General features: G+C 35.9%; 1 protein-coding gene across 1 annotated transcript; it reads right to left on the reverse strand.

The window, feature by feature from the left end:
* Positions 1 to 2,234: 2,234 nt before the first annotated feature.
* Positions 2,235 to 16,025, reverse strand: LOC132275870 (glucose-6-phosphate isomerase 1, chloroplastic). The gene is made up of 14 exons (XM_059777041.1): positions 15,308 to 16,025; positions 14,960 to 15,091; positions 13,257 to 13,355; positions 13,080 to 13,163; positions 12,029 to 12,172; positions 11,892 to 11,957; positions 10,868 to 10,936; positions 10,653 to 10,760; positions 7,510 to 7,562; positions 7,289 to 7,427; positions 5,518 to 5,674; positions 4,908 to 4,986; positions 2,653 to 2,719; positions 2,235 to 2,533 (listed from the first exon to the last, which is right to left on the reverse strand). The coding sequence occupies exons 1-14, from the start codon at positions 15,875 to 15,877 to the stop codon at positions 2,399 to 2,401; spliced, it is 1,902 nt and encodes a 633-aa protein (XP_059633024.1). The 5' UTR covers positions 15,878 to 16,025; the 3' UTR covers positions 2,235 to 2,398.
* Between the last annotated feature and the right edge of the window lie 1,761 nt (positions 16,026 to 17,786).

The raw sequence follows: 17,786 nt of genomic DNA on the forward strand, positions 1-17,786 counted from the left end.
ACAATACGACGTTGTATGTCCGTTGTGATCCCCCCTTAAACGGCGTCGGGTTTATCAACAAACAATACGACGTTGTATTACGTAGGGTGTACAAAATGATAAATCTAGAGAAAATGAGCGAAAATTGAGAGGAGATAAAGAACACGTCGACGCGCAGAGTCTGACGTGGCAGGTGAAATAAAATAGTCGAACGTTGTAGTAGTGGGAACACACGCTCTCCAACCTTTTTACTAGCTTCCCGCTTTTAATGCTTACTACGAGAAGAATGAGTCCCACATGGTGTGGTGGGTCCCACCCACCATTCTTTTGTTTCTCTCTCTTAACGGTGATTTGTTTGACGTGCTGGTGGTGGTCGTTTGGTTTGGTCACTTGCGATTCAAGACTCGTGCTAAATGACCAAATTGCCCAAAACTTGTCACTACTAGTAATATTGGCAAAATTAAAACGTACAGGGCACTGCAAATTCTTGTAACTCTTGTCTAATGAATTTGGATAATTGGTGGAATATATATATATATATATATGGATTTTTTTTTATTTTCAATGACAAACCTATATATTTAGATAATACCATTACTCTTTTGTTCCATTATATTTCATGATATTTGCATTTTTCTTCAAGTAACACAATTTTATTTTGAAAAGGTCAGAATAAATATTATTTACCCCGAGCAAAATTTAGGATACTTTTACCTAAGAAAGGATAAGAAATTGCAGGCTTATGTATCATTTTATTCGATTTGTATGGAGAGATGCCATACTGCCCATGCACGGTGTCTCAGAGATTTAAAAAAAATAAGAAATTATTTATTTATTTTTAAGATAGAGAGTTTCAGCAGTATACTAGTAGAAAATGTTGAACTGTCCTAATCAGATTATTCGGCACGTAATACTTACACATGTGGGAAAGCAACAACTATACAAGGCATTGTCTGTCCTTTTCATTTTTTTTTTTTGGTTTCCCTTATTTTTTATTCCTTTGTCCTTTTCATTACAGGCCTAAGTATTTATGTTCCAATTATTATTCGAATAAGTTCAAGTCCCGATCCATATAATTTTGTCAACGTCTGTGTTTGAATCGGATATTATTATTTCAACGTTTGTATTTGAATCCGGGTCGAAATAGGGTCTAATGAAATTAATTCATATTCAAAACATGTTGCAAATTTTAATAATCCAAATAAATCATAACGTTTTGTGAAATATGACTTGGCCTAGATTAAACCCAAAAAACTTATTTATTATGGACTCAATTTGACTCTGAAACAATCCTTAATTACAACATTTGTTATATTCATCTCAATATAAGATCATTTTCTTTCATGTCTTATTCTCTTTTCCCTCTACCAAATAGGGAGGATTTCCTACCTCTTTTTTATTTTCATATATTGTTATTCGATAAAATTGAAAATTAAGTAGTCAAAATTTTAAGAGTTGAATTTTAAATATTAAAGTTTCTAAATGATATATATATATATATATATATATATATATATATATATATATATATTATCACTATTTAAAATTCCAGTTTTGAGCATTCAGTTGATTTTTTAAAATTTTACTCTCAATTTTAACTAATACTTGCTGTTTTAAGTGATATTTAAATTGTAATTAATCGCTAAATTGAGTTACCAACCAACACAACATGGTAAACTCATCTTGCAGTTGACACCAAACTTTTTTTTTCTTCTTCTTCTAAATTGATGTTGGCACCAAACTTGTCTACAAAATTGACGGACTTGTGATCATATGGTGTTTGTCTGTTGGTGAAGTTTCCAACCCCATTTCTTCCTGGATTTGGAAAAAGGAAATGATGTTGCCATCCATGTGTGGGGTCTAAAACCATGTGCTATCCTTGTATTCAAATCTACAACACCATACCACGACCATCAAATTGTTCCATTTTGCATAAGTCATTGATGACCAATTGATCGAGCTTTGAACTTCTCCAACCGTTGTATTTGTACTATCAACCACCAATCAAGTTCCAACCATTGTATTTGTACTATCAGCCACCAATCAAGTTCTTCAAATCACATGTATTCCTTCTATCCCAAAAAGAATGTCTTGTTTTTTTCTTCCAAAAGAGACATTTATTTTGGAACAGAGATAAAATCATTTAAACCCAATTATTTTTGGCCTATGAGAATTGAATTCATCTTACGGGTCTCCACCTATGGGTTTCAACAATATGAGTACTAATAACACATTATAACACATGAATATGAATGTAGAGCACGAGAAACAACTTTTTATTTCTTGATTATTTCAATAAAATCTCTTTGGTTCTCAACAACAACAACTTAGTTCAAGGTCAAAACCAATTTGATTGGAGCCTCATTGTTTGAACTCAGAAACACACATTCAATTCGAAAAGTGGATTCGTAAATAAAACTTATTCATACAATGCATCGACATTACACTCCCCGAGGAAAACTTTTATGCTCCGAGGTGAACCAGAACTCCCTTCAGCAATAAGCGCTCTATCATTGGCAGCCATGTGTGCGATAATCTTGTATATCATTTCAATCTGCCACCGTAAAATAAAGAAAAACAGTTCACTCATATTGTTATATAGAGGTGTAAAATACCAAAGTGAATTATAGCTTCAATCTAGCAAGGATTTTATACAAGGGATATAGAACATACATCTTCAGGAGCATGGCAGCGTTCGGCTACTTCCTCAAGTGTCAATGGCTCAACGGGCTCTTTACAGCTGGGAAAACATAATAACACAATGCTAGTTATCAGTGTTCAACCTAAACAGGAAGGCAAAAGACACGCAGCACAAAAGGAGAATTGCATTTCCAACCAGGTCATTTGCTCGGTAATCAATAATCCAAGTCTAATGTGTTGCAAACACTGGTAGACAACCTGTACGGTTATAATAAATGTCCCACCGTAAAGGTTATTCTTTCTAACCAGGTTTCAATTAGTATTAAGTTTCAGGCCTGACAAGAGAAGCTCCTGGGTTGGTAGGTCGGGGAAAAAAATGCATTGAACCTTTCCAACTTTGGAATCAAACGTGTTACTGCAATCTGTTATGCATGCAGCAGTTTTGAAAAGTGTTGGAAATGTGGTCCGGTCAAGTATTTGGATTGGTTCACCCTGATAAAACAACAAAACAGGTTGGTTGGGCTTTTATGATGCCAAAGGTAACTACTCTCAGTGCACTAACAGGAATGTCAGAAAACTATATTCACCACTTTTCAAAGTCCATTGTCAAAAAAATTTAACCAAATAAATTGTAATAAATAAACTTCGAGAAAGTTTCTGATTCTCTTGAATCAATTCAAATACAGTTTTATCAATCCTCTCATTCTGTCCAAAGCCAAAAGCTACAGAATTTCTCCTTTTGCAATGTGTCCCATTGGGTCAAGTGGTTCAATCATGTTGCCGGTTCACTAGGTGAAGTAATAGACCTGCCTGGATTGATTGGTGGTTTTTGAAAAACTGGATTCTTAAACAGATCAATTGACACAATTCAGTAGGGGAGGCAAAATGGTTCCTAACCCACTAACTCACCCATATCCGCCCGCTTTTTAATGGATATGGGTGAACCATATTAAGATGCAGGTTGAATATGGGTATTCACCCATATTTATAAAGGAATAAATAGGTTGGAAATGGGTACCCATATTTCACCCATTATATAAGAGACCCAGATTCACCTCCTTTCTGTCTCTAAAATTCTCTATCACGATCTCCTCTCTCTCTAAGATTATCTCTCTGTGGCTCGCCCCCCCTCTCTAAAAAATTCTCTCTAAGATTCTCTCTGCCTATGTTATAACAACTCCAACATGACAATGCCTGTTCAAATGTGCACATGTGAGGCCGTCTCTCTCTCTATATATATATATGGATATGTGTGTGTGTGTGTGTTTGTGTGTGCATTCTCATTATGTATGCTTCAGGTCTCCAGTAATGTGTCATCCAATGCTATGCCTCAAAAGCTCACATCTTAACATGGTATTTAAGAGTTTTACTAGTGGTACTTCTTAATCTCATCAACTATAGCACCATTGACGTCCAGTAACAGGAAAAAAAAAAAAAAAAAAAATTGAAACTTTTTGAAAAACATGATTATTAATTTTTAATGCTATCCTTTTTTTTTGCCCCTTGTTAATGCCTAATTAATGCTCTCTTGACTTTGCAGGCATAAGCTATTATGCTGGACTCTCTCTCTCATTTTTTATTTACACAGCGATTCATCAATACATTAATCCTTGGTCAAGTCTTCTAGACTTTCATAGCATTAGAAGTATTTAATTAGAGAAAGAAAAAAATTACTCTTATCATTTATGAAAAACAAGTTGGGCTTATAACGTGTCAGAGTCTTGTAAACAAGTCATTTTATAAATAATAATAAAAAAATAACTAAAATGGGTTGTTGGGTTATGCGGGTTGACCCGGCCCATATTTGACCTATTACAACGGGTTGAATGTTTGACCCATCCATATTTAACCCGGCCCAAATCCGGCCCAACCCACCTGTCTACCAGCCAGACCGGACCAGGATTCAACACGAGGAACCAGGACACATTTCTTTGCCAAAAACTCAGTCACTCTCAAAAATATAAATGTATATCACTAGATGCAAAATCACATCAACAATTAGTTGTCACCTAAAATGGAAAAATGTCTTCAAATAGAGAGTGAACAAAAAGAAGTAAAAAGTAGTAGTAGTAGAAGAAGAAGAAGGAATCTACAAACTTATTACCACTTTAATGGACTTCGCACTCAATGGACCTATTCAATTAAAGCTAAATGTTAAAGATTTATGACATCATAAAAACAGAATTTTCCAAGGCCTTAAAACAAAGGAACCAAAAGTCCTGTATTGCTATAATATATATATTTTTTATAAGTACGTATTGCTATGATATTAGAACCATGACAGGTACCTGGCCTCATTAAGTACTGAAAGAACCCGCTTCTGAAGAGCTAACACTTCTCCCGCGGCTTTCTTCCCAGCTTCCACACCTGGGATGATAGTAAAAAGCACGGATATAGAAAAGACAAGAAAATGGAAGGCAACAATCAAACTAAGAACCCAAACAGCAGCACTCTTCTAGTGCAAAGGACTAGTGTAATAGTTGTGTATATAAAGTGCTAAGTCCTCCTTCAGGAAAGAAAGATTGTTGATCATAGAAGAGGAACACAGAGAGAAGGGACACACAATGCATGTGTTCCTCCGTGCATTACATTTTTTTTCCTATCACCATTTATTTACTGCTATATTACAGTTATTTCTTATAATAATCCTTCTTAATGCCAAGTGCCAATTCAAGTCTGGCCATAACAGCTCCAATATGAAAACTGCTTGTCAGACTAAAGTAATGAGTTAACTCGAAAGGATAGAATAGATGCATGAATTATCTTTTAGGTCACGTAGCTTGGTGCTGAAGGCATGGTTAGCCAGAACAACAAGCATGGTTAGCCAGAGAATAACAATTTAGATCTCAGTTCCTGTGTAAATTTCCATTGGAATACAAAAAGTAAATAAATATTTACCAGGTTGGTGGTAAGCATTAATGTTGACTAGTGAAGCATATATCCCAACTGCTCGCTCATACAGTGCTACCATAGCACCCACCGATCTAGGCGTGACTTCCTGCACGGAGACTGTAATTGACTCCCGGTCATTGGCATATAGAGCTGCCCTCGTTCCCTGAAGAAAAACAAAACAAAACTTTTACCAATACAATAAAGTTGAACTTTCATCTATGGATTTATTAATATTTGTTATGTGCTTAACACTCGTCTCTGAAAAATAACATGGGTGTTTCATCTGAGCAACCCACGTATGCAGGAGTACCACTGGCTAGTGGCTGGCACCAACTGCAGTTACTCAAATACTTTTTTCTGCTTTGTCTTTTAACTTCTAAAAACATATAAATAAAAGATTAATTTGCTTTCAAATGGACCCTCAACCAAGGGCTTTTTTTGTTATTCGAATCCTGAAGCACCAGTACTTTCCCATGCTCAAATCCATGTTAGTAATATTAGAAAGCACCTAAAGAAATGAGCCCATGTACACACAATGTACAAACGAATACACTATAAACTGTTAGCATCTCGTCTCTCCTGAAAGTATAAAGAAACATCTAATTCGAATTCTCCTTCAAAATCACAATACTTCAAAGACTGATAGGAGATTCTTCCTATTTCTCCAAGGCCATATTTAAAATCTTAATGTGTATTTCTTCTTCCTTCCTTCTTGTTTTTTTTTTTGTTGGGGGGGGGGGGGTGACAATTATTCTCTCTCCCCGTCTATAGTTTCACGCCTCTTATTAAATTTGCAGGTCAGAGTGATCCAACTTCTAGGCTACCTGAAATCAGCATCCATACCAAACATACACAACATAAGCCCCACAAGCATCTAGGCACCTTACTACTCTTAGAAATACCACAGAAGATGAAGGACCTATATAAAAAAGGATCCTAGCCCAGTATGTCTCCGTTAATCGAGGCTGCTGGCAAGGTAGACTGAATACAGACCTAACCTCTAGCATAATTTGCACAAAGTGATTGCTCCCAGAATTAGAACCCGTGTTCTCACGTTTAACAGCCCGAGAATTTACAGTGCACCATGCATTAACCTTCTGTGGTAAAATTTATTTTGACTACATACTATAGAGTATAAGCGTTTAATTCTATTATGTAACTAACATGAAGAAGATCTTACAAAATAAGTAATGAAGTGTTGAAATTAAATCATGATATTCATAGCAGTAATATCATGCTTCAGATTCAATTATACCAATAGAGGGACCTTTACCTCCAGTATATTTAACAACCACTGGTTCTAGCACTATGAGTTGAATGTAACAAAAAAGAATTCATTACAGAACTCATTAATTAGGGACATAAACACAAACACCATTCAATTATACATTGAGGGGAGTTGATTGTTAGTCAATACAAATCCCATTTCACTACAAACCTCGTGGAAAATTATGACTACTACCAGAATGTCAGAAAAGTTCTCTTTCCTCTTTCCTTCTCTTTCCTTCTTTCTCTTTTCTTTCCTCCTCTTTGGGTATGCAAGATACACACACATATCTTTAGAAGAGTTTTCACAATTAATATAAAAATATAGTTGAGTAAGAGGATCTGACTTTAGCTTTCCTCCATCCCTAACGTAGCACATTATCAAAGAAAAAGATTCAGCCACCAGACCTCTACTGCAGTCAGTCACTATGCCCACCTTGGAATTTTTCACATAGAAACCACAGACAGTATCCTGATACCACAATGCTTATAACTAGATTAGAAAGCTAACCTGTAGCATTCCAAACAGGTAGTCCCCACATGTGACCCCTGGCTCAAGCTCCCAATCATGACCTGGAGGTCTATCGCGTAACACTTCAATGAACGTCACAAAGAAATTGTGCACACCGTCTCTCAGTTGTTGAATATAGCTGCAGAATACATGGAAGGCTTAACCATAGTTGGCACCTACATATAAATGATTAAATTTACAACACGGGAATGAAAACTCACGCATGCTGATCTGTGCTCCCTTTATTTCCATATACACTGAGACCTTGATTCACCTGTCAGGAAAAAAAGGAAGGTGTAAAATGTCAAGAAGAGAGAACATACCGTATTATAACATTGGCATAGAAGGTTACAAGGTTTGCAGAACCTATATTGGCAGCAAGATTCCACTCAGGGCACAAACCTAATAAAATGCAAAGTAACATTCCGTGGATAGCACTAGACAATAAACCAAAGAGACGAGAAGGAAATTGGGTTGCATTTCAATCTACTTCAAGAGCTACAGTTATAGTAACAAACTTGGTGGTTATCCTAGCATAGAAATTATATATAATAGGTCCGCATCACATATGACATGCACAATAGTTGACAGTAACACAATCACGAGAACACCAAGTCGTAACCTGGTTTGGCACCGCCGCTTATGTCCATCACTCCATCCCTCAAGAGCACTTCTTGAGGATTCCAAAATCCACTATACCACTCTCCTTCACTTGTGGAGAGAAAATTTCACATCTTCCCTTCACAGGTGGAAAGCAACTTTACAAAGCTTCATAAGTTTGTCTCTCTTTGCTAAGTGAACACCTCACCTAGACTTCAAGGGCTACACCAACCCTTTTACAACACTTTCAAGAATAGAAAGATTTAAGTACACAAGATTTCCCTCAATGGATAGATAGAACAAATCAAAGCTCTTTCTAGAGTAATGGATGTAGCAAGCGATGAAAGCTCAAAAATATTTAAATGTATACCCTAATTTAGTAAAGCAGTTAATAGATGAGGGTAGTGAGCCAAGGACCTTCTATTTATAGCCTCATTGGGAAAAGTCTGTAATAGCACTTGGAGGCCTACTTGGTTTCCCGGATGGCGAAAGTTGGTGCTCATATAGACGTCTGTTTGTGTCTGTATAGACGTCTATGACTCCTTACATCTTTATAGTTAGACATCTGCACCCTTTCGAGTAGACGTTTGTAGGAGTTAAGCTCAGAAATTGCCTCCTCGGTCAAGTCTAGAATCGGGAAGGCAAAAAGTCTAAGTGATATAGAAGTCTGTAAGACATTTTCATAAAAAGAAAACACTGAATCTGCAGATTTTTATTTATTTAATATAAGTAGACCAGAGAGCATTTTAAGCCCGTAGACATTTATAACGACTTCTTCTGAAAACTTCTCACTGCAGTTTCTTGCCAAAGCATGAAGGTATTGATGTCAGTAAAACCATTATAGACGTCTATAACTTTTTTTGCATTTCAGTTCATTTGTCATAGGCCATGAAGGCGTCCAGTTCAAACCATGAAGACATTTAAGTCACTTATGATCTTGAATTTGAACTTTTTGAAGTTCAGAGTGACTTTCACCAAGTTTTTTTTTTGATAAGTGACTTTCACCAAGTTCAATGACCATTTTACCCTTATAATTTAAATCATCTAAGTCCAAGGGTAATGTCAGTCATTCTAGGGGCCACAATATGATATGAAATTAATTCATTTGGTCCTAAGTCCATTTTTAGAGTCCCAGACTTCAGCTTTCAAAACACATGCATCATGCTTTATTTTACATTCAAATCTAACACTCAACCTATACTAACCATGATCTTGACCTCCATATTTCCATCATTATAATCCATGGGTGAACATGAACTTCGAGTACTTGAGCTTTGTGAGAAATCTGTGAATAAGAACCCTCGAGTAAATTGTTAAACTCACATTAATAGGTTGTTATCCTCAAAATTACCAAGATGCCCTTGGGTTGAAACCTTGCAGTTAATATCATTGTGTAGGTTTGACAAGGTATCTTGGAAAATCATGCTTGAACACTCACAGTTTAAGCTAATAAGAAAAATCATCAACCAAAAGAACTGCTAAATTTATTCTAACCATGATTAATGAAGAGCAACCATCACAAAGTTTGGCCACTTCTCATATCTGCCACCATATCCAACGTTAGACTTATCTTGTCTATTGCAGACGGGTAACAACGTCTTGCATCAGAATAACTGGACGCTTATAATACATCAGGTATAATCATAAAACAAAACAATATGTTGCCTCCAAATTTTTAGTTATCAATAACAAGTGAAGAATACATTATGAAGATGGAAAATTATATTTGAAATAGTATCTGAATCATCAAATTTTGGTTGATAAAGAGGAAGGAACTGAAGATAATCTATTAACTAATGACTTTGGCTTACTAGAGATGCTGAAATGTTATTTTAGGTCTCAGATAGAAACAGAATACAAAGTAACTAGATAATCATGCCAGTCCTCAACCTCTCTAATAAATGCTCCAAGAAATTAACCACTAACTCAACCCCCTAATCATTACTATGAAATCAGACATCCCAAAGAATTTTATTCGTGTCAATACCATGAACATTTGCAACTAAAGTTCCTCATCTATAGGAAGCCAAAAAGGTGTGGATGAATGCTACCAAGTGTTTCCTAATCCTCCCCCTGACACCTACTAATTATCACCATTTTGAGCAAACCCTTCAAATGGTCTTCCACACTCCCAAAGCCTAATTAAACACCTTCAACATATCACTCCTAAAGCAACTACTTGAATCGGAGAGCATACCGTATTTAAAACAACAAGATGGCATTTCCTTCAAACGGGTGGGAAAGGATTTCAAATTGGATCTCCTTTTTTTTTTTTTACTTATCAGAAAAGAAAAAAAGAAATAAAAGGCATTTGAACTCCTCTCCATCCCCTTGAAGGAAATCATACTGCTTCTTTTCTACCTTTTGGCACAAAGAATGTATACTACCTTGAGTAATATCTTCTGTGACTTCATAAGGAGGAGGTGCAGAATTATCAATATACATATATATACATCGTGACCTACCTAAATTGATTTTAGTCCTAACAGATATTATGAGGTTCTCTCTAAGACTGGGCAGCAAGAATAACAAAGCATATGGACAAACAAAATTTGAAGATTATATCCTCTGACAAAATAATAAACCCAATTGGATTTTCATGAGCAAAATCAAGCAACGCTTGACCCAGTAATACATAGCATTAATAGTTTCCACCAGGCAAGCAAAAATAAAATCTTCAAAAAATTTGCCCACAATGCATCAACGAACAACTTAAAAATAGAAACACAAACCAAAAAAATTAACATGAGATGGTTGAACTTACCCGATTACCATCAAGGTCAAATTCCTTCCCAAGCGATTCCATGACCAACTGCTGCAAATATCTACTAAATAATAGTAGGCTATCCTTGTAAGGAAGGACAACCATATCCTACAGAAGCCCAAAGGAAGACAAGCACATCTACTTATGAGTGAAACTGCAAAGGAAAACTACGTAAGACAGAATGCTGATAATAAATTCACTGAAGCAGTTAACACCTTGGATCCTACTCCATCAGAAGCCCAATACCAGGACAAAGCTAGCAATGCTGCAGGGTTATTCCGTATCTGAACAAAAGATATTAATCAAGTGGGATTCTATGAAAATACAATCTATAAATCAAACAAGTTAAGTCATTTCACAGTCAATGATGTTTCTCTCATCAAGTGCATATTGCTCACAATAGAAGTAGAAGCTTAAATTTTATTAGAAGGAACTGCTACCAGGTAAGAGCCTCCACAAGTATATTGTGGAGAAGGAAATAGATAGTCCCAGTTGCTTTCCAATGATACTACAAATCAACTAAAGTGCTGGAATTTATGGGCCTTTTTATAAAAAACAATACGTAGACACTCAAACATAATAAAACAACAAATATATGAACTGATGAATTACATTGCGCAAAGCTAAATGAAAAGGACCTTGCAAAGAGTTACTGCTTCAAAACAACTGAATTCAGAAGCCCGGCATAAGAAAAGTTGATGAGCATGAAAAGCATAAATAATAGCTTACTGAAAGGTCCTTTACAAGCATAACTTTGATTATGGTAAATTCAAACCACATTTTTTACATTATAATTAGTGAATTTAAATTCACTTCTTCATTGTTTGTGAGAACAAAATTACTCTAACTTCATATTTATGCTAAGTTTACATCTGGTTATGTCTTGAATAATTAACCTGCTAAGCTTCTGCAGTGATAAATGGACCTTGCACGTGTACCAGGACTTTTTCCAGGAAACAACATTCAAAGATCATTCAACCTCAAAAGATGGTATGCACAACACTGCATCCAATTGGGATTGAGGACTTAGAAACAGAAGCATTTTCGTTACATAGCCAGAAAGAGGAACCTTTTCAAATATAAAATATAAAGAAAAGGAAGAATCAGGAGGATGAGGAGAGGAGAAATTGCATTTTCCATTACTCTATAAAGTAGAAACTCCTTTATCCTATACTGTTAACAAGACTATAATTACAATTAGAAGATCATGTCCAAGAAAAAAATTAATGACAGATTTACCACAGTGGTCCTATTTGCCTCGTCCATCAACGATGCACCAGCAAGCATTTCTTTAATATCAATTCCCTGGAACGAGAATTGCTAATAAGTATAATAGTTCTAAAAATGATCAAACTCTGAATTTAAAGATCACTCACCTGAAGTGCTGCTGGAAGTAGACCAACTGCAGACATTTCAGAAGTTCTACCACCCACCCAGTCATACATAGGAAATCTAGCTAACCAACCCTCAATTCTGGCAGTATTGTCTAACAATGAATTCTCTTGTGTGATAGCAACACCCTGTGCAAGAACGGATATAAGCAACAAAACACGCCTTCACAGTTAGAGAAGGGAGGAAATTGCATATAAAAAAAACTAATTGGCTTCCCATTCATTGGATGATATCCAAAAAATTATTGGTGGCAAACGACCCAATGTATACCAGCAGGTTATCTAATATTTGTTAAGGTAGGGCCAGAAATCTGGAATAAATTGTGAGTTCGACATGCATAGAATACAAATACATTACTGTGTTGGCAAACATACTGTCAGAATATCAGATTGTAGCTTCATCTATATAAGTTTGTTTAAGTGTTAAAAAGATAATACTTGATAGTTTGTTGTAACAATTTTGATGCTTAGAAGCATTAGAAACAATATGGATTTTTATGGTTGCTCAGGTATTGGCATATATATTATATTCCTGGAAATTTTGATTGAGCCTTGAGATTTTGTTTAATAATAACAATTTTAAGTACTAATTCATATTAAATATAGCAAGTATGGAACCAAGTACCACAAAAGGCTTCGCCCAAGTGGTATCTCCTCTTCCTTCCAAATGGAAGGCGAAGGCTTGAAGTCCCCAACTATACAAATGGACACGTATGTGACTTAACAAAAGAAAAGATGATGAAAGCAAGTGCAATTAAGAAGTAAGAAATTTTTAGGGACAGAAAATTTCCTTTGCGTAAAAACTCAAATATATTGGACAGTTGAAATCAAGAAATATGAGGGAACTACAGAAGGATATCAAGAAGTTCAGAGAGAAGCAACTAAAAGAGGATTCCAAACTACATAGGAAACTCAACCAAGAACCGCAATATTCTGAACTTTATCTCCAGTTTCATACCAAAACAGAATTTTATATTTATACCCTGAAGAGAGCAGAAAATAAATAAAAGCAGAAACAAGAACCTGAGATCAAAACCTGTTTTGCAAATTCCAGGCCAGCTTCACGAAAGGCCTTCTGTACTTCCAATAAACCATTTCTAGTTTCTGGAGTACCTCCGCTCTGGGTACAATATAGTACAACATCAAATAAGACATAGGAGACAACTGTAAAACCCAAATTAACAAATAAATAAATAAGAGATTATTTCCAGACCTTTGAAGTCACTACTACAAGAGTAGAAGCCAACTCAAGGCCAAGCTGTGCAATTTGATGATCAATGCCAGCTGGATCTGTATTGTCAATGAACCTTATCTGGCAACATGGAAAGAAAACATTATCCAGGCATCCACACAGGCTCAAACACGAGAGAGAGATAGAGAGGGATGCAGACGGACAGACCCGGGGGGGGGGGGGGGGGGGGGGGGGGGGGGGGGGGGGGTGGGTGGGGGCGGTGGGGGTGTTGGCCAGAATAAACAGCATGAGTAAGGAGGATTATTTATTCACAATTGGTGGCAAGGACATTTTCTTTAGTTCATAGATATTGCTAAGGAACCCAGTCCTCAAGGGGAATCTAATATTTAAATATATAAAATCATTGAAACTGTAAGGAAAATGCTCCCTCCAAAACAACAGATAGAAGATGCTTCTGCATCCATATCATCGTCATCCTTGCCTTTATCCCATACGAATGGGGTCGGCATTTACAATATATATATGTATGTATGTATGTAATCAATGATAAATAAAAGATAGAATGCAGTTGCATATACAATAACTGATATTTGAAATTGTTAAATGTAAAGGGAAATATTATGCCATCTTAATCACAAACATTAAGCTTATTGGGCAATGTTGGGACATCAATCAATCGTGAGCATAGAATTTATTTATTTCACTATACTATTTGAGGATTGACATCTCATAATAGAATTGACTGCATTATTAGGCTGGAAGCACTTTGAGAGTCTGAGGCAGTGATGGAACAGAAAACATTAGCCAGACGGTCTTCAATATGATAAAACAAGTCAAATTTAATAAATTAGTCTACAAGTTATTTAACTATCAAGTACTGCATGAGAAATATACATTTTACCCAGCAAGGCTGTCAAGGTTTGCATTGCCTCTGGGAGCACTTTGCATCCACCAGCCACTTACAACCAGAATTTATTGCAACACTCGTAGTGGATAAATTTCAGCCAATAAATTTTCACCCATCTTGGATCCCTTCTAAATACTTACCACAAGGATCATTCAGCCAATTCTGTTCAAAGAATTTGGCAGTCATACACAAGAAGAAAATTGAAAAACTAAACCTAGTAATAACTGATAATACATTAGCAGGAGAAATATAGACCTTCTTACTAAGTTGATCAAGAAAAGAAAAAAGGATGTTGCATCCCCCAGCCACTTACAACCAGAATTTATTGCAACACTCGTAGTGGATAAATATCAGCCAATAAATTTTCACCCATCTTGGATCCCTTCTAAATACTTACTACAAGGATCATTCAGCCAATTCTGTTCAAAGAATTTGGCAGTCATACACAAGAAGAAAATTGAAAAACTAAACCTAGTGATAACTGATAATACATTAGCAGGAGTAATATAGACCACCTTACTAAGTTGATCAAGAAAAGAAAAAAGGATGTCATCCACGCGTTAATCACTTGATCATACAAGATTCATACCCTTTTCTGGTAAGTGACAAGATTCATAACATGCAAACAGGAAACAAAAATATATGAGGTAAATCTATATACATATATATATATATATATATAATATAATATAACTAGAAATAGTTCAAAAATCGAAGTAGCAGGAGCCTAATTAGAAATTTAGAAGAATAACAATAGCTAATAAGAATGACAAATTAAAACAGTAGCAAAAATATCATTAAAAAAGTTTCCATATACCTTCAAAGGAGGATTATCGGGAGCCAGTGCCTCCGCAACAAACTGCGGTCCAAGAGCAGAACCTCCAATCCCAACACAGAGTATATGAGTAAACCGACCTTCTGGGCCTTCTGGAGAAGAAGGTGGCTTAATCTGCATTTCAATGTCAGATAAGAACACAGTAGATAAACTGATCAAACCAGCGCGCACAGACACACACATAAATATGGATACAAATGTATATATTGGTGCCCACGATCAAAGTTGAACTCATCAACATTTCTAGCATAATAACTCAGTGACCAGACGATTCTCTAGAATCTGAAAACTTCATAGAAAGCAGTGAATTGAAATTGAGTAGAAACTGACCTTACCGTTGACGACTTCGTCCGCAAACTTGCAGACAGCTTCAAGCGTGTTCTCAATCTGCAATCTCAGAAACGAGTTCGGCGCGAGCCGAGGACTCCTCAGCCAGTAATGACCGACCATTCGCCCCTCATCAGGATTCGCAATCGCGCCTTTCTCGAGTTCCTCCATAGCTCGAAATGCGGCCTGAAACCTCGGCTCCATCTCCTCCAAGAACTCGTCCGTAAATCCTATCCTACTCACATCCAAATACAACCCTAAATCCTTGTGCTGGTACAACAAATCCACGTATCTTCGCCACAGCGCTCTGGCGTCTTTCTCTAACCCTTTCTTTTCGTTGAATGGACTTTCGTTGTCGGTCTTCGACAGACTCGCCGGAATGTCCCGAGCGACGGAATGAACTGAAAGATTCGAAGTCCGATCGCAACATCGATCGGAGAGCTTCGATCGATTCGGAAATGCAAGCAATTCTTTGCGAAGTGAGAGCGATGAAGTCGGTTTTGTTGTTCTGGAGATGAATTTTTCTGGTTTGAATGTTGACGATGAAGAACACAGACCTGAGATTGACGCCATGAGAAAGAATGAGAGAGCGATGAAAACGAGGAGGGAGATGGTTAGTCCGTAGGGGAGGGAAAGGAGGGGAAATTTTCGGAAGGTAGTGAGGTCTCGCTTTCTCTCCTGGTGATGGTTTGTGCGGGCTTGACAAGTTGATTGGTTGGTAGTGTTTTATGTATTTGCGAATATGGCCCTTTATTGGTGATGGTATTACGAATGTCCTTGGATAATGGGTATTCTTTGATACGTACGATTCACACGAGAAACACGAGGCCAGAATGGAACTCGCGAGGTGTGTGACAGCTCAGCATATTTATGCCAGGTCATCACAGAATCAATTTAGAAAGTTGTCACATGGACAGCTTTTGTTTATTTTCCAGGACATCACAAAATGTCATTTCACGCCAAGCCAATCAGATTCGACCGATTTGAAAAAAAATTAGAACCAAATTGTTCCCTACAATTTTATAAAAACGAAAATCAAATGGAATCGTAAAATCAATGGAAACCAACTAGTAAAATCGTGAGAAAATAGTTTAGGCTCGTTTATTTAGATGTAAAATATTTTTTTTTTAAATATTTTTTTATTTTTTAATATTTTATTATCATAAAATATTTACGAAGAAAAAAAATATTAAATTATAATAAATATAACTTACTCGTCAATTTTTAGCAAATTATTTTTCATGTTTCGTCCAATAAACTTGACCTCAACCTAGACCTTGCCAAATACCGAATGAGTAAAAATAAAAATAAAAACTATTTTATTTGAAAAAAAAAAATCTTTTTCGAAAAAAATATTTTACGTCCAAACAAACGCAGCCTTAGTTCAGTTTAATTTCACGATTCTAAATTTTGTTATAATTCAACCTATTATGATATATAATTGAGTGGTTAAAAAGTTAATCTTATTATTTTATTATTTATATAGTTACAAAATATATATACAACTTATAAAAAGATTCGGTTCGATTTGGTTTGGTCTAGTAGAACTTCAAATCGTAACTGAACTGTAACTAAACCGAATCATGAAAAAATGGAACCAAACTTTATAATCCAATTTGGTCCGATTCGATTTATCGGTTCAAATTACATAAACTACCCTCCAGAGTTTCATCTCTTGCATGCTGATAGAAGTTGGCGCATTATATTTGTCAACTAGCCTTGTGGTTTCATTGAATTGACGGATGACCTCCGTCTGCATGTTGAATGTCAAACCAAATAGGGGTAAAAATTTAATTGAACCAAAATAATCTTCTTTTGTGAGAAAATCGAATTATTTATTCATTAAACTTAAATTATTATCTTTACCTATACAAAAATAACCTTATTTTGTTTAGATCCGTTACCCACTTACACACTACCATACCCACTTCTCTTCCCCTCCCCTCAAACGTGTCTCCATGTTTTTTGGACAAGTTTGACCTCATTAGATATAACCACATCATAATAAATTGTGTGCATTCATGTAATTTCAAAAACCAAATCACATTTCCCAACTCTTGCTCAATGCGTTTGCGATATCTACTATAATCAAAACAAGCCAATGCGATTGGCTTGAGCTCCAAAACTTCATTTCCTTTTGCAATACGGCATCATCGGCGATAGCATTTTGGTGGTGGTGGTTGTTGGGTTGGAGATGGTGGAGATGGTTGTGGGGCTGGAGATGGTGGCGGTGGTTTAGAAGTGAGCAGGGGCAGAGTCAGGATAAAGTAAATAGTAAGATTACAATTTTTTGTTTTTTTTTTTTACTCATGGAGTGGAATTGACTTGCTAACTCATTATAAATCTATCAATTTGTGAAACTACAATAATGAAAAGTACATGAACAAAATTTCAAACAGATGATTTACTGAAAAAAAAAAATTTCAAGCAAAGAAAATAATAATGATAACAACAACAATATCAATGAACATTTAAATAATGG

The sequence above is a fragment of the Cornus florida genome, unplaced genomic scaffold, assembly GCF_030987335.1.
Source record: "Cornus florida cultivar Cherokee Brave unplaced genomic scaffold, ASM3098733v1 CherokeeBrave_3.0.0_Hap2_Chr10, whole genome shotgun sequence".
Lineage (NCBI taxonomy): Eukaryota > Viridiplantae > Streptophyta > Magnoliopsida > Cornales > Cornaceae > Cornus > Cornus florida.

Bases quoted from the DNA above. Each gene is read 5' to 3' on its own strand.
- LOC132275870 (XM_059777041.1), bottom strand. From the start codon at position 15,877: ATGGCGTCAATCTCAGGTCTGTGTTCTTCATCGTCAACATTCAAACCA. The intron at 15,092-15,307 runs GTCAGTTTCTAC...ATTGAAATGCAG, and splicing joins ACGAAGTCGTCAACGGTAAG to ATTAAGCCACCTTCTTCTCC. The intron at 7,563-10,652 runs GTAAGTTCAACC...TTTTCCTGACAG, and splicing joins TTGACCTTGATGGTAATCGG to GTGAATCAAGGTCTCAGTGT.